This window comes from Chaetodon auriga, chromosome 22, assembly GCF_051107435.1.
Source record: "Chaetodon auriga isolate fChaAug3 chromosome 22, fChaAug3.hap1, whole genome shotgun sequence".
NCBI classification, from domain to species: domain Eukaryota; kingdom Metazoa; phylum Chordata; class Actinopteri; order Chaetodontiformes; family Chaetodontidae; genus Chaetodon; species Chaetodon auriga.
In genome coordinates, this window is record NC_135095.1 from 14,092,065 (window position 1) to 14,117,760 (window position 25,696).

The window sequence follows — 25,696 nt, forward strand, 5'->3', positions numbered from 1 at the left end:
CTCGGTCCTCTCTCCTCCAATCTCAGAAAACAGCCCAGTGGTCGCTGGTATTGGCTGCAGATTGTAACTGTAGATTGTGAGCCTTTTCATTCGGCGCTTTATAGCTCATGACAAGTGCTTGTTCAGCCTTTCAGAGGCTCACTGTAAATGTCACTCCACTGTAGTTTTGTAGACACTCAACCACAGGCGTTCACCCTTACTTTCTTACCACACGTACTGTTTTCTTTTTTTTCCAATTCAGTTTTTATAAGGCTCAGTAAAAGACAGTGATAGTGTGTAAATCTTGCAATAACACCAGGGTTGTAGTGCAAAGTAAACACTCTAAACAGTATATATTTGTGCAACATACTTCACTTCTAGCATTTGTAGGAGACTTCAGTTGTGAATAACTAAAACTAAAAGATGTAGAGTCTTTATGTGTGTTGCTGTGACCTTGACAATGACATGAGCAGGAGAGGATATGGCGTTTTAGTTAAATATGTATGTGACACTTTCAGGGCTGCAAGTAAGATTGATTCTTGTCAATCAGTTGGCAGATTGTTTTCCCTATTGTTGAGGTTATTTCATCAAAGTTCTTGTACTATTTAAGGAGAGATGTGACCAGGAAAAGCAGCAAATTGTCACGTTTGAGACATTTTTGCTTGAGCTTTATCAATTATCATTTAGTCTTGATGAACTGCAAAAAATATAACCTGAGCTGTTACAGAATTAACATTAATCAACTACAGCTTTCATAATCTGCTGCCGGTGATGTTTGTCATTTTAAATGGAGACAGTAATTGTCAGCGGTGCCTAAAATAATTCGGCTGACATTACCTGACGGTTATTTTCATTATCACATGGTGACATAATTTGCCCTCATTTACCTGAGAGACACTTACCTTTGCCACTGTAGATCCTTTCAAAGTAGTAATGTATTTTTCAGCTGCAGCTTCTGTCAGTCCAATCCAGGTGGACCATGTGCTGAGAACAGTCAGAGGGGCTCTCAAACCCTGCTAGCCTTTTCATGTTTGTTTAATTAAAGTCCTCATCTCTGAGCTTTAAAGGAAAGAGCTGTAATGGCAGCTGCATCTAAGGTGACATACTAAGCACTCTGCTTCCAGAGTGGTACCTGAGTTAGAGAGATAACCTGCCTCTCTTTAGGTGCAAAGTCTGAAATGGTGTGCACAAAGCTAAAATCTGGCCCAGGGTCTCAGCCACCTTCCCTCCCATTCAGTGCTTGGAAATCCAGAAAAATGCAGGTGGAGGTTTTGTTGCTTGCTGTGGGTGCTTCCACATTAGCAAAGTCCCTTCGGTCAACAAATGGCTGCTGTGGTGGTCTGCGGCCTATTTATCATGGCAATGTCAATGTGCATTTGTGCTTTTTCAACATTACATAGAGGCTTATGAGTGACTGTAACTGTGAGCGGATGTGGTCACCATAGAAACTTGGCAAAGCTGCAGCCTGGTCTATCATTACCACATGTGTCACAGTGTCAGTCAGGTGGTCTGGAGGCCAGTGGAGGTGGTTGATTGAGTTGATGAGAAGGCAGCTAAGTGCTGACCTGCTGCAGACCTCCCTGTCAGAGTCGATCTGTCAAAATTGAGATGTCTTGCATTCGTTAGTCACAAGCTGGAACTGCTGTGTAGCTTTGAAGAGGTGTTACCATTCATCTGATCATAATTAGCTCTAAGATGTTCTTTGGCAGTCCTAATCACTTATTGATTTTGGACAAAACAAGTTCAAACAGATGACCAGATGACAAGGAGAGCTACTTGAATATCTGTTGTAATTCCAGCTGTGGATGAAGTTCTTGATCATCAGATCTTTACTCATTTGAGATGTAAACATACAGAAAACATACTGCTGGATCAAAAATAAAATAAAAATAAAAACTGCTTTAACATAGTTCAGCCTTGAAAGAACTGAGAAAACAGGAGAAAGTGCAGTAAGCTATCATATCAGCTGTATCACACCACCCTGCCCTCTTGCTGATGTCATCAATAACTCACTTTGACAAGCTACACCACCTGTTTTGCCCTCGTGTGACTGGGTGCTAAGGCAGAAACTTGTCCACTCTAAAGATGAAGTAGAACAAACTGATTCAGCAGCTTAGGTTATCAGTTAGTATGTGAACGATTCTTTGTTAGATTCTTGGTTTGAATTCTGCAGAAGATTAATAACTGTTTGTCTGTCTGTGTCTCAGTGTTAAGGTGCTGGAAGGACGAGCGCTGAAGCCACTGCCACCACAGCCTGGACCTACAGCCAACACGAGGTATGTGACAATCATTACTACGAGGTCAGTTTGGTATTAGATGGCTTATTGTTGACAGAACGATTATACATAATTAGCTGTATGTTACATAAATGTAGACGTTTCTGCAATGAATAAAATTCTCCTTTCACACTTTCTCAGAATCCCTAAAGGACGGTAGCCAAACCTTTTTATGTAGTGAGCATTTAGAAAAAGGAAATAACTCGTGACAGCTTTATCCCAGGGACAAATAATGGTTTTACAAGTCATATTTTATTCCGTGTGCTTTACAAGGATATAAATAATGGCCAAAATTACAAAAATCAGTGTGCTGGAAGCCCAAGCCTATGTACATAAGTTGGTCAGCAGTGATGTCACCAAACAACCCATTTAGTTTTCACTCAAAATACAACCTCTACAATCTACCACTTCTTGATTTCCAACCTTTATTTTGGTACCTTGTTTCCAGTGCCATGTACTGCAAATCCTTTATTCTTTTCTCTTTTACATTACATGTATGAACAATGAGTTGGCAAAATATCTATATACATTTTATAATTGGACAATTTCTCATCCAAATAATACAGTAATACTGCGTTTAAAATAGTACATCTGCTAGATAAGAGTAGAGCCCCATGAGAAATGATGTAGGATTCGACCTGACAAGAGTTAGCTAGCCACCTGCAACATTCACTCAGTAAGTATGATCATCTAGTTTCAGATTTTTTAAAGGATGGCCATCATTCTCAAGCCCAAGGTTCATATCATAGAAAAATAATGTAACATTAAGACAACAGTAGACAAGAATTGCACACAAGAATAATCATAATCATCATGGTAATATAATACTCTCATATTAAACATTAAAATGTCGGGCAATACGAATAGAATACTTTTTTTTTTTTTCTTTTTTTTTTAACGCCAGATGCTGTTTTTGTTCACATAGGTTCATCATCTGTTATGACGAGACACACCTGTTGCATCTTGAGCGTGTTGCAGCTCGTCCAATCACATTTACACGCTTGTGCATATATCTCTGTATTATTTTCTGACTCGAAAGAAAATAAAACCAAAAGCGCCAGCCGGACGTCCTCAAACCCATGCCTATTCCAACATTGACGCGAGCCCATTGTCTGTCACCAGCAGATGCCCTGTAACCATACTCACAGTCCCCACGGAGACCCCGTGACCGGCCCTAAAGTTCACAGGTCATTCCTTCCAGTCGGGCACATAAAACGGATCCTGCTGTAGTTGCAGAAAGTTGAGGCTGCTTTCAAATAAGTGTACATTCAGAGCAGACCGTCGTCTGTCAAGATGCAGTCCTGATAGTGTGTTTAAGTGTCTGTTTGTCATAATGTTTACTGTGTCAAGCATCATGTGGATGAATGATGTTAAAATTTTGTAGTCAACCTTAAACACTGTGGAGTAGCGTCCATGTTTGGAGTCCTTTGTAGTCCATTTTGCATTGTATGTGTGACAAGGTCCGTGTTTAGGGCTGGCTACATTCTTTGCATTCCACAGTAATAGACATGAGCGTCCGGCATTGCCCTGCAAATGAGATGACATCACTTATCGAGAGAGCCCTCACACCCCGCCTCTCCACCGGCCCCCCTGCTCAGCAAATCCAAAATGGCCACCATGCGTCTCACAAGCCACATGCTAAACCTTTTACATACAAGATTTTTTTTCCCCCTCCCAAATAAAACAAAGTTTACAGCCAGGGAAAAATCCACGTGGTTAAAAGAATTCTGAACACATACACACACATGTGCCGAAAAAAGGTGCTATAAAAGAAAAAACTAAAACCACCTACTTCTTCCTGTGTCACAGGTCAAGTTTAAAGTTGTTTGACAAAGAAATTCACAAGTTTGTTAGTATTTTCAAAAAAATAATCTGATAGAAAGAATCAAAAAGTTGAAATACATTCTAGTAGCCTGCTGGATGAACCAGTTTGAGTCAAAGTTAGACTGTGCTACATCACCTCTCCTGTAATTCAGCTCTCCTTGTTGATTTAAAAAAATGTCTAAAAAGTCTGACCCTTCCTCCAGTTGTCATCGTTTTGACAACAGCCCTCATCATTGTCAGCTCCCACTCTGGGCTCAACAGACAGCTAAAACACTGTCACAGCGCTTAGCAGTACTCTGATAACAAATCTCATTCAAATTGTCAGGGGCGGTTTGACAAAGGGGCTGAGATGTAAAGAAAGCGAGGGATGGAGGCAGTCAGGAGAAAAAAGGAGGAGAGAGACGAAGCCAAACGGTTGCACCCATCAACAGGAAGAAAAAAAAAAAACAGAACGAGAAGCTTGAAGCAGAACAACCGACTGGTTGACTGCTGACTGACCGACAAACAGGAAGTGGAAAAACAGACCCAATTCCCCTACAGGTGGAGACAGAGAAGTGCACCACAGCCCTGGGTTCAAAGGTCATGCGCCAGCCCTGCAGGCAGGAGGATGGGGCCCGGGCCAAAGAGGGGGAGAGCAGAAACGAAAGAGAGGAGACAAGGAGAAAGAACAAAGAGACAGCGCAGCGCCAAACGTCATCATGCAGTGGACAGGCTCGGCTAACGGGGGCGGGGCGGGATGTTTTGTTTTTTATTTTTCAGCCGGTGAGGTGACGCGGCGGCGTGCGTCGCTCGTGCCCAACTCCGGGGCGGGGCCCCAGTACAGGGCAACCTCTGAAAGGCACACACACACAGGAGTGGACAAGGCGGGTGTATGTTAGAAAATAGTGGTCTCGTACTTGGTGTTGACTCCTCTCTTGGCCTCCTGACCCGGCTCCACAATCCACGGCACGTTGGCGTGGCCCTTCTGGTCCATGGACGGCTGCTCCATCTGACACAGAACGAGATGTGACAGGAGAGAGAGACAAGTCTGAAAAAGAACCCAATTATTTTCAATGACCTGCATATTCTCAACGATACTACGCATTACTGTTTTGACTTTGTACTTGAGGATGCATGATTTCAAACCAAACCATCCCATCATTTTGAATGCAAACAGCTGTTTCAGTTGAAAATCGACATTTTGCACACTGTAGGGGCAATCTTCTGATACAATTTCATGCTAATAAAGTAAGTGAAAACAGAGTTGGACGGTAGAATCAATGAGATGGAGAATTTGCTGCTTGAAGTCATGTAATGGAAAATAATCAGTCAAATGAAAAAGGGAGATGGGGCATAGATGAGGAAGGAGAACTGAGATCATAGACAGAAGCTCAGTCTGAGAGAGGAAATTCATTTTCCATATCTGCACATCTGTAAATACAAGATGCCGGTCCTGTCCGGTATGTACATGTACAGCAGTGCACTTCCTGTATATCATGACAGCTTCGACTGTCAGGAGCTGTGGACTCTTGTCTGCTGCTGCCACTGTGAAGTTATTGTCACTTCAAAGCTGAGAAACAAACCAAGCAGCCCTCATTGCTTTCAAAAATAACCTCACAGCAACCAATCAGACGGCTGGGTTTTGTTGCTGAGGGTGTTTTCCCTCTAATCTATTGGGTTATTTTCAGATAATTTGGGGGGAGGGGAGACTTGAGTGTGAGAGCTGCGGTTTTGACAGTAGGAGACTAAATTTGTACTTGCGCTCTGTCTAATGCTAATAATAATACATGAACAAAAATATGAAATGCATCTAAATATAGTGTTCATATTTTCTAAAAAGAATTAAATCTCTGCTTCTGGGATCGACAGAGTTAATCTCAGTTCTGCAGTGCACTAACAGAGCCATGTTTCTCTTATCTTCTCTCAACACTGCTACAGCAACAGTACACAAACTAACTAATACTAATCCAGTTCTCTACCCTCTCACACAACCACAGAAAGACCTTAAAATCTTGTTATGGGGTAACAGAATTAAGGACAAACACACTTTCAATCTCACAGCAGCACAACGCCATCATGCTTAGTGACGAACTCACCAGAGCATCACCAGGATCAAATTCATCATGATACATGAAGCCTTGGAGGGAACAATGCCTGCCTTCAAAATATGTTTTACACCAACACCGCTGTTTTGATTTTATGCAGAAGGGTCAGCTTCCAGCGTGTGATTCGGCTCTGCAGACCCTCAAAGACAGCAACCTCAGTTATCCAAACCGATGCTAAACATGCCGTCTGCAATGGAATCACGCTCTGGCCATGCAGTCTTCTTCTGGTGACCCTTAAAAAAATTCAACTGCCTTGTGTGAGGGGCGAAGAGGTGGATGAATGAGGGAGGGAAAGCACTCCAAGTGTGAAAGCTCATTCCAAGTATTCAATGAAGGTTTTAATGATTTTATAAACTTTTAGCGTATCTTAAAGTGGTGCTTATAGCAAATATGCATCTTAAAGAGGCAGTGTATCCCCATCCACAGGTTGAATCGGCACAGCAGGGCAAGTAAAAACAGATGGAGGCACTGAAGTCGAGGTCTGTGTTTGGCTCTAGATTAGCTGTAAAGAAGAAATGGGCTGGCTTTTCGAGAAGTGACACATCTGTGTTCTTCACACTAATGCTACTAACGGTTATGATATGGGAGATAGGGGTAGGAACTGAATAATGAGACACATTCACTGCAAACAGACCACACAAGGATGCAGAGTCAGTTGAATAAAAGCGAGAGAATAAAATGGAAGCACTTACAGACGACGCTTTCTCCTTGACTCAAAGAAAATAATGTGAAAATAAAGGATAAGAGAAGGAAAAGCGTGGAGGACCTGTGACTGAGCTTTGTGAGGAAGATGGAAGAGTCGAGGGGGAGGAAGAGGAGGGTGGAGAGGAGGCCGGTGAGGGGTGTAAATGTGGCCCAGTGACCAGCGGCTGGAGGGGGACATGATGACCTACAGGGGCAGAGGTCATACACAGGTCAAAGTGGGCCTGCTCAGCAACACGAACAGGGAAAACAACACAGCAGCAAGGCGAAACCACAGCGATGACAGAGCGGCTGCATGGAAACAGGGAAAGGCAACACCACGCCAAAACCATGGCAAAAACATGGCAGCAAAGTCATCGCCCTGGCAGCGTAGTGGAACAGCAGCGTCACTACAAAACTAAAGCTAGGCCATCTTGCGCCACATTTATATAGCAACAACTCCCGGATGGCAAAAACACTCCGAGCAAGATGAACACGGCACGGCCACTGTACAAAACCTCACTCTGCAGGAGCATCGTCACAAGACAGACTTCCAATTTCAGATCGACTCAAGGTCGTGAAAAATCCTGCCAATGAGGCGACATAGCTTGTGGTTCCACTTCAGTCGAAAACGAAGCAGCAGCTATTTTCACTTCACTGGAAGGCTTTTTCACTCCCTTTTCACAACAGAAAAACTCAATCATACACGGTTTGGGTCATATATTTCAATCCCGTTTTGAAGCTGCGCTCAGATTACACAACATGCCGATGCTGATCAAAGAGAACAGGGTCACATCGAACCCACTCAAACACACAAGGGAAAGTTAAGTAGATGTTGAGGGACATTTACAAGCAGATATGCTCACATACATGACATAAATATGAATAGGAGAGTGTGGAGAAACAGATACTTGTGGGCAGAGAGACAAAGCAACTGTATTTTAAGGCACAGGGGCTTGAGAGGTGCTGCAGGATGGAGATTATGGCTGGCAGGTGGCAGGAATATTAAGTGAATACTGCGGTATCTTTGCCCTGCTGCACACCACAAGCCATTAACTACACCACACACACACACACACGCACACGCACACACACACATATGAACACAGGGAGGAAAAAGGCAATTAATGGTTAATGTAATGGTTGCAGAGTCAGCAGATTGTGCATACACATGCCATCGTCCATCATCTCTGTAGGCACAGGACCACACGCAAGCTTTGCGAAAGAAGAGAGCAAACACACAAACACATGTGCTCTTCTTCTAGCTTTTCCTCTCACTCCGTCTTTCCTCACTGCCTCACATCTCGCTCTAACTTTAGAAAGTGAGACCATTCCTCCGGAGCCACCGATTCACCTCCATCACCATCTCGTTCTTCCGTGGCTCACAGTATGTAAATGGACTTAATTTTGGTCTAAGCACACTACTGCCGCCGACGTAACACTATACCACTGTATCCTTTAGACACACACGTGTGCTGCAGTGCCAGCCGATGTGTGTCGGTGGAGGAGTGGGTTAGTGTGACTATTTTAACGCTCTGTCGCGGGTTAATGGGAGGTTGAAAGGTTTACAGATAGACTTTGTGACGCTGTGGTTGGAGAAGGCATGAAGAAAGGCCACACATGTTTGCACGTATACACACACAGAAATTCATGATAGAATGTGGGACAGAAGTATCTAACACCACAAAGCTTGGGCTGAGTATCGAACGGCAATACGGTATTGTCCTGACTGAAATAAGACTGTTAAATGGACCCTGTAGCATTTTTGACCACTTGTAGCGTGATCGCGTTCCACTGATTGCCACTAAGGGGCGCTAACATGCAAGTAGGCACAGCAAGTTGCCAACAAAGATTAAGTTAGCGAAGCATGGATGTAAACAATATCCGATGTAAAAATCGTCTGGTTTAACTTTAGATCTCAAAGTTGGGCTTTGGTGAGAAAAAAACGAATGTAAACATAACGTTTGTATGTTTACAAGTAAAACCTCCAGAGGGCACCTTTAAGCACAGAAAGCTGGCATCAAATCTCTGGTCAGACTCTTAATCTTATTAGCTCTGAATCAATTCAGCCAATTTTGGGCCATTTGTTGGACAGAGTCCTTGTACTGCTGCTTGTGTTGGTTTCCAGAAAAAACATTTATCAAAACAAGGCAGTGAAAAAGTTTTGCGTCCATAACCTTTAACAAAATCAACAGTAACGTGTGTATTTCAGGTTTAACTCTGCTGCTAATGAACTAACATCAGACACTGGAAACACGATAAACAGGTAAACGTTGGAGGTCGGTCTGTAGATTCTGTGCACCCTTTGCTGTTTGCTCAGACACATCAGAAACCCTGCACACCACAGCAATCTTTGATGAGGAGCTCATGGACTGAAATGTCAACAAATTAATTCTCCATGCAGGGCTGCAGTATGTAGGAGTCTTTCACTTGAGGATTCTTTACCTTGTTGCACACAAACACACACTCTCACACACACACAGTGAGGCGAGCCCAGAAAGCCTCCCCAGAGCGCTATGCAAACAGGCCTCATCAATCAGCCCAGTGTGTAAGAGACTGCAGGGACAACAAGACCGGACGGACGCTTAACAGATCAAATATCCACCTACACCTCTGCCACACTGTCTGCTGGACCAAGGCTCACACACGCTAAACACAAACGCTCCAGGAAAATCCCAGTGCACCAAACTGAGACTGAAACTGAGAGTAGGAGAACGACGTAGTTGAGCTGGGATGAGAGACCGGGACGAATCAGAGCAGAGGGATGGAAATTGTGGACAGTTTCCAGTGTAAATGGGACAGAGTTGATGGGATGCTGGTTAGATTTGATTAGAAGCAGATACATAACGGCTAAGTTTGAGTCAAGAGTTTGAAAGGTAGTATCAGAAGTTAAAGTGAAAATCCATCTTAAAACACAGTTCTTTTATGATCAGTCCTGTTCTGTGTATCAGTTTTTGAAAGACCATCTAAACCTTAAGCTTATCATGGAAAAGCTGTAAGATGTAGAGGATCCACTTCATAGAAATGTTATCATCTACTCCATGAGGAACCTTCAAAAACCAGCTGATGTGAATTTCAGATTAGGATGGATTTTCTCTTTAACAGGAGTGCGGCTGTGTGGCAGCGATGCTTACAGATTTGCGGATGTTGACACGGGGTTTGGGGACGGGTTTGCTGGGCTTGCTGTCGAAGCTCTCAGGCAGCGTGGACGATCCGTGGCCGCTCTTCCTGGCCTGCAGGGCCAGCTGGTAGGCCACCTCGAAGGCCTGGCCAAGTGTCAGGATGATCTCATACGCCAAGTTCTGACAAGAGGGTGAAAGCAAACAGGCGTGAGAGTCCAGTGTGACATTAGAGGCACTGTGAGTATGATATCTGTTCACAGAAACACACAGATGCAGCGTCAGCACTGACCACATCAAAAGCAGTGAAGACGTGGCAGTAGTGGTGACTGGACTTGAGGTCTTTGGTGATGTAGGCAAATGTAGAGAGATCCTCTGGATCCTGAGCCGCACACGAGATGTTACGAATCTCATGTTCTGCTATGATGTTCTGCAGAGAGACAGAGAGAGCAAAGAAAGACAGAGGCAGGAAGATAAAGAGGTGCAGGGAGAGATTGTTGATTATCTCCAGTGAGCCACTTCACGGAAAAACAAATCTGATTTATTATTCATCTCATTTCACACATCCCAAAACCATAATGACTGTAGCACAATTTTGGTTTGAGAGTTTTCTGGAGTCGCTGAGTTGGAATGTGTCCTCTGGTAATGTCGCTGGAGAACACTTAGACTTGTGTTAATTAAAGCACATCTCAGAGCTGTGAATTATAGAAACTCAAAGCCCCAAAACAAAGTTTAGTGAGGGCAAACATTAGGAAAACAGATTTCTTTTGGTCATACTATTGATTGTTTTTGTAAGGTCAGTGGGAATCCACTGTCTCTGCACTGTGACAGCACAGAGGTGAGCTCAGGAAGGGATTTAGTACTTTCACAAAATATTCCAGAGGTGAATCCAGGTGAAGCTGCTGTCACTTTTTAGTGTGCCTTATCCCTTTAATTGATTTATTACTCTTCTGTTGTATCATTCTTTATTCAGTCTGTAATGTACAGTAGGATCTGGGGACTTGGAGAAAACTGAGATGTAGATTTTGTAAACGGGTCAGCTGCTAAATGTCTGAGCAGGGTGAGTGGCGATGCCTGATGTTAGAGGCGGGACCAGCTCATGTTCTGTTACCACGCAGAGCCAAGAGAAAAGTTTGTCTGACACTGAACAGTTTGGGCAAAGAGAGACACAACACATCCTGGTGTCTGGTGTCACCATCTGGCCACCGTGTCATCACTTTCTGTATTACTTGAGTCTGTGCAGCGTCGCCCGGGGACGAGCTCTGAACTCCAAATGTACCGACTATGTGCAAATTATGCTCATCTTCTGCTGCATGCGTATAATTATCTTCAAATACTTTCTCACTGTGCCCCGTTTTCATCCAGGCGGACTGTTTTACATGTATGAACGGGACTCTTTACCTGACGGGAACGACTGCCTTCACGTGATATCGGCACACAGACACAAACTCATTACATTAAACACATTAAACCCTCCAAAGTTTTTTATGAGCTTTTCAAACATCCCATTAAGGATTTAATGAACCCAGTTGATTGTTATTGATTTTTCCCAGCATATGTATTCCATACTAATTATCGCCTGTTTGTGTTTTGCCCTCTTTTACACCTTATTGATTTTTTACACCATATAGTCTTAAATCAGTCAGGCTGCAGCCAAAGCAGACCTCAGCACTGCTGTGTCGGCCATTTCTGACACCGGCTCAAAAGCCTGACCTTTCACGTGTTACTTACAGTCACAGGAAGTGAGCTGTGAGTGTTACCTTATTTGTGGCATCGATGAACTTCACTCCTTTGTAGGACACGGAGAGCACGATGGTCGGCACTTTCTTCATCTGTTCCGTCGACTTCTTGGAGCGCACAAAAAACAGACAACACAAGAGGAGGAAGGCGGCAGTGACTTTTGAGGCAGTGATCAGTTGAGAATTATAATTTGACTCAGATTAGAGGATTTCAGTTGGTAGACGTCTCCAGTGAATTTAATAACCTTTCAGTTTCATACGAGACTTCCGTCCACGTCTGGGAAGCTATGACGCCATGTGAGAAAAACAAATGGAAGCTGAAGAGCTAAAGAAAGCGTGAGGTAAATGAGCTAATCTGGCTTTTAAGGCTTCCTCCTTAATTACCAAAGTCAATTCAAATCATCTCCAAAGGTTAAGGGTTGTCAGGGGCCTCATAAAAAAAACCAACTGCTTCCGAATTACATGTCTAAACCCAATCGACCGCAGTGCTGCATCCAATAAGTCTATCAGCTTATAAGCCGCATCAGGCTCCTGCTGTATATCTCTCTTCGTTCTTTTTAATTACATATTGGCACTTTAACACACCGCAATTACCTATATTTAAAGTCATTATGCAGCGAGGTGCTGTGGCGAATCGTGTGATTTACAGCGATGTCAGTGTCACCCTCTAAGCCGTCATTCTACCTGCCAAAAGCTGTAATATATTCACATATATCAACATGAGATGAGTAACTTTCCTGCTTTCTCTGTATCACTTCTTGTCTTTCATCGCTTGTCTCTCACTATCCATATTTCTGTCACGTGCCATCCCTCCTTTCTCCCCATTGCTGAATCTACTCGCTGCTATCTCTTCCCTATCTGTTTCTTTTCCTCTGTTCTGTTTCTTTCCTCCCTGCTCGCAGCGTGTTGCTGCGGCGGTTCAGCCTTGTCAGGATCAGGTAACGCTGAAAAGCTGACAAAGGCAGCGCTGCCTGGCTTCGCTGGCAGATACCCAGCTAGAGGCTGTGAAGTCGGGATTTACACATCCATGGTGGAAGGATGGAGGGACAGATGAAAGGAGGGATGCTGGGAACCGGAGCGAGCGCGTAAAGAAGGAAGGTGGAAGCCAGAATGATGCGATGTGCATCTCACTGCACTTAATTACGACCTTGGTGCGCAGCAAAGGTGTGACAAACTGAAGAAGAAGAGAGGCAGAGGAAAGAAAGATGCCCTCTGATGTGGCAGCATAGACAGAAGAAGAGAGGGAGGACGGGAGAGGAACAGAAAGCTCTGCTCATGAATATTAACATTTATCTCCACACTGCAGCAGCTCAGGATGAGAGTGAGAGTCAGTGTTACAGTAAAATATTGAGAGGGTGAGCGAGCAGGAAGAAAAGACATGATAGCAGGAGACAGATAACAGCAGTGAGAAATACAGCAGAGGAAGAACAAGATAGAGAGAGCAGCACAACACAAAGTGAGAGGAAGTGATAAGGTGATGTGAGGTAAAAGGGGGGTCACTGAGCCACCCAGGCAAGGATATTAAAAATAAATCCCTCAACACACTTAATCCACCAGCATGATATTTTAAGTTTGTAGAAGTTCTAGTGTGAGTGTGAGGGCACTCAGACTCAGACTGTGTCCCAGATTTAAAGGTCTAGTAAGGGTGTTTTTTATGCCACGCATCCTCAGTTTATTACAACTCGGGTCTTTTTTTCATAGCTTCTTTCTTCAGCAATATTTCCGTGTTTCCAGATCTCAGCAATAGATATTAATAACGTTAGCAGGATCTTTCCTAACAGCAGCAGAGGTGTAGTGTGCTCGGTGTTGCTTTACCCTCATTTTGGCACAGGCGTCTTGTGTGGACTCCGTCCCTCTCAGCTCCTTCACCAGCATGGAGCCCAGGTACTGTGGAGAAGACACACAAACACAGAGCATGCTCAGAATACAGGAGAGGCATGTGAGTGTCTCGTTATGGCTGTATACAAAACACTGCCACCATATTAACCTCCTGAGCTGTGCCAGACACTCTGGTGGGTCCGTCTTTTCGAACTCGTGCTGTGCAGCCAGGCATTGTGCAGCTTCATTTTCACAGCTCGCATCCGAGGGGCTTGAACTGGGAGGAGTTTGGCATTTTTGCTCGATCAATGCAAAGAGTGGTTTGTTGTAGCGATTGAAGTAGTAGGGCTTTCATTTAGAGCTGAATTATTCTCTTCAGTGTTTTGTCTGTTGTCTCAATGAAATCAATAGACAAAAATGTAAATTATGTGTACTTATTTATAGTTTTAATTGTGGAGTATACCTCTCTGTGACAGCTGCACCAACATGTAGTTTGATTAAATGCACACAAACACACACAGCAGTGATTAAATCCACCTAGAGAGGCTCCTGGAAGGACAATAACACCTGAGTGTGGCAGATCCTTCACTCTGGATGCGACTTTGCGTCAGACATTCTGCACACGTAGCATCTGATTTAATAAAGAAGCTCCTAATAGTGACAGTGTTTTACAGGGACGATGTTTATGTCGACATTAGAGCACTTAATGGGTGTGACATTCACCACCTCGCGGTGCCCTTCCTGCTTATGGAAGAGGCCTTATTCCTTAAAGCGGGACCCTTACAAGGCTTTTAGTGGATTAGAAGAGAAATATTTACAGCTTTTTTATCTCATCTGTACATGACTCCAAAACTGAAGTGATAGATTTGCTTATGGAGGAAAAACCTTTTCGGCAAATTGTTTTGCGTGATGAGTTACTTTCTTTCCGTAGCACAGACTGTGATTATCGGTTTGGTCTTTGGTGGATCAGAAGGAGGTCATGTGGGCATGTTAATACTTTGTCTTGATTCAAGCTAACAATCTTAAATCACTGTTATGGCGGGATTGCTGGCAGTTATCCTAGAAATTGCATTACAGTTGCACACAAGACCAGCTGCTGTCCTGTCTACCACGTCCACAGCAGTATTTGTTGGACACACAGACGAGGTCTTTTATTAGGTCTAGATAACGTTCAAAGAGGTTTGTAACATAGAAAGATTCAATGTCTGAGGCTCTGTGAGGCTAAATGCTAATGCCAGCCTGCTGAAACAGTCAAAGTCACAATGCCTAACATACTGATGTTTACAAGGTGTTATGTCTCACCGTGTTTATCATCTGAGTTCTGTGTGTTAGCATGCTAACATCTGCTAATTAGCAGTAAATACAAAGTACAACTGAGACTGAGGGCAAAGTCATTCGATTTACAGGCTTTTTTGTCATCAGTCAGAGTGTTGAAAGATCAGCAGTGTGATTACAGAACATGACAATCCATCCAAAAGTTGTCAAGAAATTTCATTTCAGTGTTCATACGGGACTCTGAATATTGTTTTAAAACAGACTTTGTCCTTAAAGGTTATGTTTGTGTCATGTTTCATCACCGGCTTTAAACCTGACATTAATTACTGAAGGAGGAGAAGACTAGAAAACTTAAATGAGGACAATATTGGTGGTGTCAGACCTTAAATCGAACGGTCAGAAAAATTCAAAATGGTGCAGAAATTTGTACAAAATGCAGGTACTACTCTGTTCATGAAGGGGCAATCCAGGTGAAAGCAATTATCCTTTAGAGATTAAAACGAAAAATGGATGACATGACTTAAAAAATAAGAAGAATAAGGCTGTAATTCAACATGTATATTCGATGTAGCTTTCAGATTAATATGAAAACAGAATAACATTGGCTGTTCATGCTGTCGAGTGTGGTAATGGAGTTTGAATGTCTGCAGGGTTTTACTGGAAATAGATCTGTAATAACTCCAGATAATATTTCGGAGCTCTGGCTGTAAAGCTGACATAATAAAGTTAAGATGTCATCTGAGGTGGTCCTGAAAGTGGAGGTTTTGTTTATTTTGAGCTGGAGATGAAAATGAGAGCAGCGCTGATGCATCAGTTCTGTCCTTTCGCCTTTTTACCATCCCGGTTTCTCTATTAACACAAACACAGTGTACTCCTCTCTTTCCTCTCTGCCTCCCATCACTGTCTTATCCATCTAATTTATTCGTATTCACTCTCCATCTTCCTCCAGCTCACAGATATTCATACAGAACGCTCTGCCCACCCCCGCCGTCGTGGCTCCTGCTCATTTATCTCACTCTGAGCTTCCTGGAGCCCGTTGTCCTGGGACAGCGAGCATTAGAGATGTTGTCATAAACGGCTCCATGAAAGCACCTCCATATTTTCCCCCGACAGCCCACCCGTGGTGCGTTCTCCACCATCCGCCCAAAACACATCGCCTGTGTAGTTATACATCTGTCAGAAGCCTAATGGTCCACGCTGCTGCTATCAATCTTCTGAGGTGAGAAAACGAAAAAGGGGCGATTTTTGACTAAGGGAAGACTCGCTCTGGGGAAACTCCTTTCTTATTCACTTCCTCTCACTCATCTTTTCTTGCTTTCATTCATATTTGATTTCAGCATCACATTTTATTTCTCTTTGTCCAGCTCTCTCTTACTTAATCATCCAGCTCACATCTTTTCCGTGTCTTCACAGCAGTGCCTCTGAACCCATCAGAGCACGAATCTCTGAGATACACAATTATTAATAATTCCCCCTCTTTGTTTTTGAGAGCCAATGGCACGTCAGGTTGCTTTTCTGTACTGTTTTAATTGCGTCAAGTAAGTAATCATTCCCAGTCTGGATGCTGAGCATTTTACCAATCAGAGGTGCAAGTCTGTATCCCTGGTAACGTGGATATATAACACTCTTTATGTAACTGGCAAAGGTCTAAATTTATCAAACTGCTGAGATGCAGTATGGGTGCAGTATTATCTGAAAGGTGAAGCTGAAGGTCATTGATCTTTAAGGAGTTTAAGGAGGACCTTAGGAGTATGTTGATTAGTCATTTCATTGACAAGTCAATAGAAAATTGAGGCAACTACAAAACTCTGCAAAGCAAAAATGCCAAAATTCAATAGGTTCAGCCTCGAACATGTAATTTGAACCCATCGACTTGCGTTTTGGACATTTTTGGGGGGTGGTGTCCTTACTCAACCAACAAAGGCAACAATACTTTTACTTAAGTTGACAACAACTGCACTCGTTACTGTAAGCGTAATAAAACCTTTAGAAGAAATCCAGTAAGAGTACTTTCTCAGGACAGATGAAGTGTACAAAGCGATATTTTCACCTATTTTACCGCCAGTCTCACATCCACCGCCAGTACGGTTTACACAACCACAGCTCATTGGCTAGTCCAACAGCTAACTGTTAAGAAGCTAAAATGAAAGCTGAATTTAGCTGAGCAAAAAAAAAAATGTTGTCACCTTTTTGGGCCATCGTCAGACTAACAATCAATCCATTAATCAAGAAAATCATCTGCAGATTAGTTAGTAATGAAAATAATTAGTTGCAGGCTGGCGTGCAGAGTGAGGTGAGGTGGACGGGGAGGACTCACGTAGGCTTCGTAGTCACAGGACTGAAAGATGAGCTTCTCGGGGTGATGCTGCCAGTACTGCACCGGGGTGGACGAGGTGGCCTCGTTGGGCGGACGCAACGTGATCGGCTCGCACCACTCGCCTGCCTGAAACGACAACCAATCGCACATCAGGACACAGGCAGGATCACACGAGATTACAAGATAGGGCACGACATGAGGGGCTTGCGCTGTGTAACCCGTGTTGACATAACTCGTTGGCCTCATAAATGTAAGTTCATAATGCAACAGAACATGAACATGCCTTCAAAGGAACACGCTGCAGAGAACATCCAAGAGGAAATTAAACTTGGATGAATTATGCTCGGCTTCTACATGTTCCCGTTCCTTAGCCCAGTTTAAGACTCTTTGCTGCGTCTCACTGCTTTTTCACCCACTGAGCTTTCACCTTTTACACAGAGGAAACAGCTAAGTCCTATCTGCATCCCTCTCAGATGTCTGCGGATAACAATTAAGCTTGTTTTATGGTCTTTCATTCCTTGTTAAGTGAAACCAGATGATTTCCTTGTGCACACATCCTGTGACTGTACGCTTGTGTGTCTATCTTCTATCCTTATCTGATTGCTTGTGTGTGTAGTCGCTGTCAGAAAGTTGCTGAGGCGCTGTGGAGGTGAGATCTTATGAGCAGATGTAAAGATGTTGGGTAAACAGCCTGTGGATAAGCCTTTAGAAAGCACCAGATTTACAATATTACACACGCTTTTCCCACAAACTTTGACCCTGCTTATGGACTAAGTTTTTAATGCATCGCTACCCCAAGGACCTAAAAATGTGTCTAGAAAGACGTCAGCTGTCGCACTTGTTTTGTTGGGGGAGAACAGAAGTGGAGGGAAGAGCCAGAGAGAAAACAGTGATGAGGGAACCAATCACAGAAACACGGCGACAGTCGGAGAGGAGGAGTAATGAAACGGAGAATAAAGATATTTCCTCTTTTCTATAATAGTTATCCTTCTCTTCTGGCAAAGCTGACTCATCAGAGCGTTGTTTCTAAAACAAGGGGGGAAACACTGTGACGCACACACACCGAGGAGATTCAGCAGGGTAACCGCAAGTGTGTGGTAGTCTGCACTGATAAGCTCTGTGATTCACACGGAGACACAAAAAGACCCCAATCATAGTGAATCAAAACACAGCTGCTGCCTCAGACGTGTGTGTGTGCGTGTGTGTGTGTGTGTGTGTGTGTGTGTGTGTGTGTGTGTGTGTGTGTGTGTGTGTGTGTGTGTGTGTGTGAGAGAAAAGTCACCGTGCTGCTGCTGATTGGAAGACAAAGTTCTAATTTTGCGTTTGGATGAGATTGAAATTGGCTGGAAAGCTGAAACACTTGCTCTGAAAAGTCTGTCTTGTTGACGCAGATCTATTAAGTGTTGCATCTTTTCGTGTTCGAGACAGACTCCCACAGATAAACGTTTATTTTGTCAAGAACTTGTTTATGCCTGATTGCAGTTTGCATATTTTATCGTTTTACAGCCCAAAGTTTCAGGCATAAATTTCTTGTTTCCTTGTTCGTAAAATTTCGATGAGCTCTAAAGCACAAAGACGGCTGGTGGTGTCAGATGGTCTGCCTGCTGCAGATTATTACTGGTGGATTTTCAACAACCGAACAGGCAGATAAAACACTTTTGGCCTGCATCTTGTAGTTTTTTGGGACCAGCATTTAATTAGTGAGACACTTAATTTATGATTAAGACGTATTCCACCGTCCTGGTGAGAAATGTGATCAGCCTGAAAGCTCATTAGTTTATTATTGCTTCCAATTTGTAAAATGACAAGATACAACTTTGAAATCTCGCTGATTAATACACATTTGGTGCTGTGGTGAGTATTCATGGCAGCAGGACGGTGTGTGTGGGATTGACTCAAAGTAAACTATAGTGTAGGTGTTCGTGGAAATTAAGGAACAGTGTGGCTCATTGACGCTCTGCAGTAGAACGTGTGTTTGTTGACAATAAGAAAGAATATAGAATATTACCAAACTTATCCTTGAAGCATTTCTCCAGCCGACTTCGACCATTCATAATACAGTCCACCCCCCCACTCACCCTCCAACCTGTCCCCCCTTCCTCACCATGCTGACTTGAGCCATCTGTCGCTCCAGCTTGGATCGCGGCACGTCCTCAAAGTAGTTGTCATTGCTGCGCTGCCTGCGCCGGGCGTCCGCCTGCATGATGAGGTGCTGCACGTCCAGAGATCCGCCCGGGACCCCCGCCGTGTACGCTGCCTGGCCCACCGACGGGCTGAGCTGGGGAGGAGTGTGGTTCCCGCCGGGCTCCTGGGACAGAACGGGTTGGGGATTGAAGCGGTGGAAGGCAGCAAGAGAGGGTTCATTCATCATTTCATAATGTGCTGTGTCACTGCTGCAGCTACAATAAGTAGAGCAATTGCATTCACTGTGCGCTGTCACATTTTATTTTTCAGCTACAGCGCTGCCATACTGCTGATCACTAGTATCTAAGCGTTTTGTGAAGCGGGGGGCAGAGACGCTCCTGTTACAGGAAGGTCTCAGCAGGTCCATGACAGAACCCTTAAGCACAACACTGAAGTGAGAGCATCGGGCAAGTGCTTAAAGTGGAAAATGGTGTTCATTTAAAAGGTTTTCCAGGCTGAGCGGAGACAGACATTCCCAAAAGAATTACAACTTGTATGTTTTAACGGTGAAGTGGTCAAACACTACAAGGTCATCTCATTTGTCCTGAGAGATTATTCACTCTAAGTCGATTACATATGAGAAGAGTCTCAGCAGAATCGATTTTTCAGGTGATTTTTTAAAAATATTTCTGGGCTGTGGAGGCTGACGTATAAAAACTTTGCATGCCAGCTCTCCTCCTGGGCCATTTATCCTAACGTGCTCGGCTGTAAGCCACTATTTGTACTGTATTTCAGAGCAGACGCAGCCCTTAAACACATCATGTCACTCTGTATTAAACCACACAGTCTAATCTTGCTTTTCTTCAATCACAAACCAGGTGCAGCTATTTCTCTGTGAAACTAGGGCTGAAACAACTACTCCCTTAATCTATCCAGATGGCAAACATTAGCTTATTCCAGCTTCTCAAATGTGAATATTCACTTCTTGTTTTCACCTCTGTGCAGAACTGATGGACATGTTGAGACACAGTGAACAGTTTGAAGTTGCAGAAAGTTCAACACATTCAGCGTCGTCTCAGAAGCAGAAGGCCTCCGTGGCTCAACAGTAAAAAGAGCAAGAGACTATTGTAAGGACATTAAAGTGAAGCCCCGATGGGAGAGGGAAAGCCAGTTCCTTGTGATTAGTATCCAGGACAAGCCGGCACTGAGGAAACTGCAGTGGGTCGGCCATTTTGTTCCTGTCTGAGAGATTTGGGTAATCAGTTGGGTGGTAACAGCAGCAGTGGGGAGGCAGCAGCCCCCTCAGAGAAACACGGCCATCTGGGAGGGACTGGTGCTTTCTTCCTCCGTCCGATGACTTCGGAATAATTTGATTCCGCCTTGCAGAGAGTTTTCATGGTTCATACATCACGTACTGCCTGCTCACTGAGTCTCACTCACCCTGAGGGAGATGGCCCGCGGAGGCTTTTGCGGGGTGTCTTCGTGTAGCCGGTCCCCCAACGAGGCCAAGATCCGTTTTCTGTGTCCGATGAGGCTGATCTTCAAAACCTGAATGAACACACAGATATTAGACGTTAATGTTGAATAACATGAAGGGTTGTTTGCATCTTTGTGTGTATTAAAGTATCACTGAAATGATCACATGATCCGTAGAAAATGAGTCATTTAAGTCATTTATCAAGCAAAAATTCAAACATTTACTAGTTCCAACTTCTGAAATGTGAACTTCTTCTAAGTTTTATATCGTAAATTTAATACTGTTGGTTTTTGGACATCACCTGTTGCTCTGGGAAAGAGTGATGGATATTTTCCACTTTTTATACACAATGATTTGTTGATTGATCAAACAGATTAACAGATAGTGAAGATCATTCGTTGCAGCTTTACACTGTAACACAGTATGAGTTAATATGGCTGTTTTTTGTGTTCTCTGCAAATACACCAAAAACGCTGGTTCAAAATCCACTGCGCTCTCAGAAAAGGATGACTTTCACTTTCATTTGCATAATTTATAACAGCTTTTATGAAGAGCAATAGTTCAAAGGCTTTCAGACTGGATAATAACAAGATTATATCTGAAAAAAAAAAAAAAAAAACCTTTAAAGGTAAGAGACCATCATCATCATGAGCCTGAAATGGAGGATAATACTGCAATCCAGAAAAGAGTTTCACAGAGAAAAACAGCAGAGTGCACTGCAGAGCACTCAGGGACGTACTAATGAGTTCATAATGACATAAAATGCCCCGGAGCACATGCATACATCATGTTGTTATTATTACATAACCGATATGGCTTCAGCGACTGTGTTCAAGCTGTTGGTTGTGCTGTGAGGTGGGAGAGATCCAGTGTACCAGTCCTTTAATGTAAAACACACATGCCAGGATCCAGTGTGAGACTCACACACAGACAGAGACAGAACGAGAGGCAGGCATGGAAAGACTAAAAAAGATTATATTAATTGGTTCTCCTATTGTAATTTACTACTGTGCTCTGTTCTTCCAGTTAAATTAATAAGAAACTAATATCCCCTGAAGAAGCAATGTATCAGGATTAATTAGAGATGTAGACTCGGGACCAAAATGAGGATCTGAGACTTGACATGATTTGAGACTTAAAAGCTAAAAAAAAAATCTTTAGGTTTTGATGTATTCAAATCCTGGATAATTGAAGAACGACTGAGACGGGGCCAACCACACACCTCGATTAGTTAATTACAAGCCCAAGTCCAAAACAGCTGGGACGCTGTAAAACATGATAAAATGATGAATGATGGGAATGATGCAACGCTGCTAATAAGCCCTAACATCGTCCTCTGTTTGGTCAGCCAGGCTAGCTGCTTCTGCCTGCCTCTAGTTTTTATTCTGCTAACGGCCTCATAGCTCCAGCTCCATGCTTACAGAGTGGCATTGATCTTCTTATCCAACACACGACAACAAAGTTAATAAGCATATTTTTCCTTTAAAACCTTTCTGGCATTAATATACTAAAAAAAAAAAAAGTCCCAACACAAACCAGAAGTATTATCAGATTTTCAGGTTCATTGTTGAGGGCACATGATAAAACACTGTTATTGAGAGCTGAGAGTTTTTGCACTGACAACCATGAAATGCAAATTCAACAATATCAGATTGTGGCAAATGTGCACTCGTCTATTGATTTCCCCGAGGCGCTCGTTACACAGGCACAAACAGAGACAAAACACACATGCACACTTGGACTCCAATGAAAGCATTCATTCTTTCTCTGGTCACCAGGCGGCCGCTGACTGTGCCAGTTACTGGGTTTTCTAAAGAGACGGGTTGGAACACGGCAGCCTTCTGCAAGGCACCTTCTGGCACCCGTACTCCAGTATACAACTAACTGCTGATTGGTTTAATGGGGCTGCCTCTGGAGGTCTTCCAGTGAAGGTATGTGTGAGTGTGACAGTGTGTGTCTGTGTGTGTCTTTAGGGCAAAAGGTGGAAATTAGCCTCAATCTGAGGTCTCACTGTGAGTCTAATAACAGTCTGATTTGAGTAAATGCAGCTCACACACACACACACACACACACACACACACACACTTCATCCCCTGCAAAAGTGAGTGCCCCACACCTGCTGGAGAAACCAACAATGAGAATGGTGAGATGCACGTGCACGGTGTGTGTGTGCATAAACCTAAACACACAAACATAAATAAACCAACACCAACCATAATGAATAATGTATTTATGCAAACTGAATGTAAACAACTGATATATAATGTATCAAGCAACTTCAGAAGTGCTCACACGTCATCTGTTCTGTGATTAGTAGAAGTCATTTTCAGTCAGTCAATAAGGAGAAAGGACAGTTTGACTGGTTAAACACACAGCAGCAGCTCATGGGTTAAAGGACGTCCTACGCTGTTCTTGTCTGCATGGAAACAATGTATTTTAATTGTTAAAATTAGATGGATCAAAGGGAAACAGAGAGCAGAGCTGGGACGAGCGGGTAGTGGAACTAATTGCCATATTATGGCCGCCCTGTGCTCCCTCCGCCAATTTTTACTCCCTCATCTTTCCCCTCATCTTTTCTCTCCTCTCTGGCTTCCACAGCTCTCACACCAACCTTTATGGACACACATGTTTCCACACAGAGTTTGTTTCAAGGCTTCTTTCATCCACAAGGCTGAAGATCAGAAAAGGGAAAATAAATCAATATGTTTTTCAGTTTTTGACTAACAAGACAGGCCGTTTCAGAACATCACCTCGGGATTTAGGAAGCTGTGATGGGCAGTTTTTACTATTTTTTGGGAACCAAATGATTAATAGATGTGCTGAGAAAATAATCTGCAGATTAATCCATCGTGACATTGCAGTCAGGATAATTTGACATTATTGCTCCGTTAGGTAAAGTTCAGTAAAGTGACACCTGATTCCCATAAAATAATAAAAGATAAAAGATTGCTTTATTGACCTGTTACATCAGAAATAAAATCTGATGGATTTGAGTGATTTTTTTTTTCTTTATGCAGCAAAGGTTATAAAACCTCCATTCTCATGCTTCTGTCTTTCTGTCTGTCTCCTGAGGGCTAACAGCGTGACACTAGTCCTCATGCTGCTGTTTCATCACTTACAAATACACACACACTCCAGCAGAAGCACAGTAACTGCCTTACATGGTGCGCCCGCGTGTGTGTGTGTGTGCGTTAGACTTTGTCTTATGCAACAGCATCTACTTCAACTACAGTCGAAGCCTCAACCTCAGCTTCAAGTTCAACTGTCACCATGGCAACAGAGAGCCACAGCAGTCACCCACACACACTCATCCAAAAAAAAAAAAAAAAACATAAAATCCACATGCACGTGGATGCGTACTCTAACACACACACACACACACACACACACACACACACACACACACACACACACACACACACACACACACACACACACACACACACACACACACACAGATGTTTGGGAGCCCGGGGAAGAAGATTATATTGTTATCCTTGAATGGGCGAGAACTCGAATGCAACCCGACCATTATTGTTAAAACACACACTCTCTCTGTGATGTCGACTGCAGCGTCGCACCATTTGCATTTAAATGATATTCATAGCAGCTGTATACACTGACAGGAGAAGTGTTGAGCTACCACAGCGTGCACCCCTCTCCTCACTTTCCATGCACTGCAGTCGCACTAACCACGCATTCACTTGAGCTCAGATCTGTTCACATAAACTCTGACTGATCCTGATCTTCCTCTGTCTCTTTGCAGTGTAACAGTGGTGTAACGTCGAGTGGCGAGAGCGTCCAACGAGGGTTACTTACCCTCTGGTCCTCATTTTATTATTGCAGTATGAAGTGATTTCAGGCGCTGTTTGCCTCCAGTATCTAGCTGGGCGTCTTGTGTGTGTGCCGATCAATGCACTAATCCTGTTAACGGTCCCGTTAGCCCAGATTGAACAGGCTTGATTAACGGATTAGCCGCCACACATATGAGTAATGGAGCTGTGCTCTCATGCAGCCATGTGCTCTCTGCAGTCTTCTGTTTATATATTTAACAAACAACAACATGATTCCTTTCCAGTTAAATATCTGTGTGACTGTAAACACCTTCAAGTTATTTAATTTTGCCATGAGGCATCACGTAAATCAGATCAGATCAGAGATTATTTCACTTGTGACCACGAATAAAATGAGATTTTTTCATTGACTCGCCCTCTTTCACGACGCTGAATTTGTATAAACTTCCAAGAATATCATGAGAACACACTGACCTCTTTAAACGCAACAGCAACCACAGAATAATGCCGACAGCTGCGACAAAGTGACATATTTTGCAAAGAAACCAGTGCAACAATAAGGGCTAAGTGGAAAGTGTCTGTGATTGGGGACATTAACAACGACCTCTCTCATTCAGGACACTGGAGACAAAAAGCCTTTTCTCTGTTTCCTACTGGAGGGGAGGTTGGAAGCTGGTCGACTCACTGGAGCATAAAACCCAGTGAGGGAACCAACAGTCCAGTCACTGTCTGTGCTCAAGCTAGCACATAGTTTTAATGATGGAGAGGGAAGGGACTGAAAACGCTTTCAACAGTTTCTCTGCTCCTGTTTAATCTGCACTAACTGCCTAAATATCCCTTTCATCACACTCATATCCCGTCCCACTCTCCGGCCATCTTCAGGTTCCCTTGACCTCAAATTACCTCCCATCATCTGCTCTTATCTCTCCTGATGATGGGAGGAGGGGCTACAAGCAAAAAGACTGTCAGAGGGAATAAGCAGTGCGAGAGTGTCAGTGATTCGGCCTAATAACACAAGAGGCTCTGCAGTTGCACTCAAAAGAGCTTCTTCTCTTCAGCCTTAGCAACTGCGTGTGATTGGTCCATCTTTGTCCGTCGGCTTGTGTGCGTCTACCTTCTCCAGGTTCATGTCGATATGATCAATCACCTCTCCCCTGTAGACTATGAGGTTGTGACCTCTGTGATATCA

At 43.5% G+C, this 25,696-nt stretch overlaps 1 protein-coding gene across 6 annotated transcripts in view; it reads right to left on the bottom strand.

Annotated features, from left to right (window-relative positions):
- Positions 1–2,488: 2,488 nt before the first annotated feature.
- anks1b (ankyrin repeat and sterile alpha motif domain containing 1B) overlaps positions 2,489–25,696 on the bottom strand; it is a 202,697-nt gene continuing 179,489 nt past the window's right edge. For 3 of the 6 annotated variants that reach the window (XM_076722032.1, XM_076722030.1, XM_076722033.1), the window contains 9 exons: positions 20,677–20,784; positions 19,217–19,420; positions 17,113–17,238; positions 13,518–13,589; positions 11,724–11,810; positions 10,256–10,393; positions 9,979–10,146; positions 4,976–5,067; positions 2,489–3,782 (listed from right to left, as the gene is read on the bottom strand). In XM_076722032.1, the coding sequence (XP_076578147.1) occupies positions 3,734–3,782; positions 4,976–5,067; positions 9,979–10,146; positions 10,256–10,393; positions 11,724–11,810; positions 13,518–13,589; positions 17,113–17,238; positions 19,217–19,420; positions 20,677–20,784 (1,044 nt within the window). In that variant the 3' untranslated portion in view covers positions 2,489–3,733. Of the gene's footprint in view, positions 5,068–9,978; positions 10,147–10,255; positions 10,394–11,723; positions 11,811–13,517; positions 13,590–17,112; positions 17,239–19,216; positions 19,421–20,676; positions 20,785–25,696 lie in introns of all 6 variants that reach the window. The other 3 variants (XM_076722031.1, XM_076722035.1, XM_076722036.1) reach the window with 2 other exon arrangements.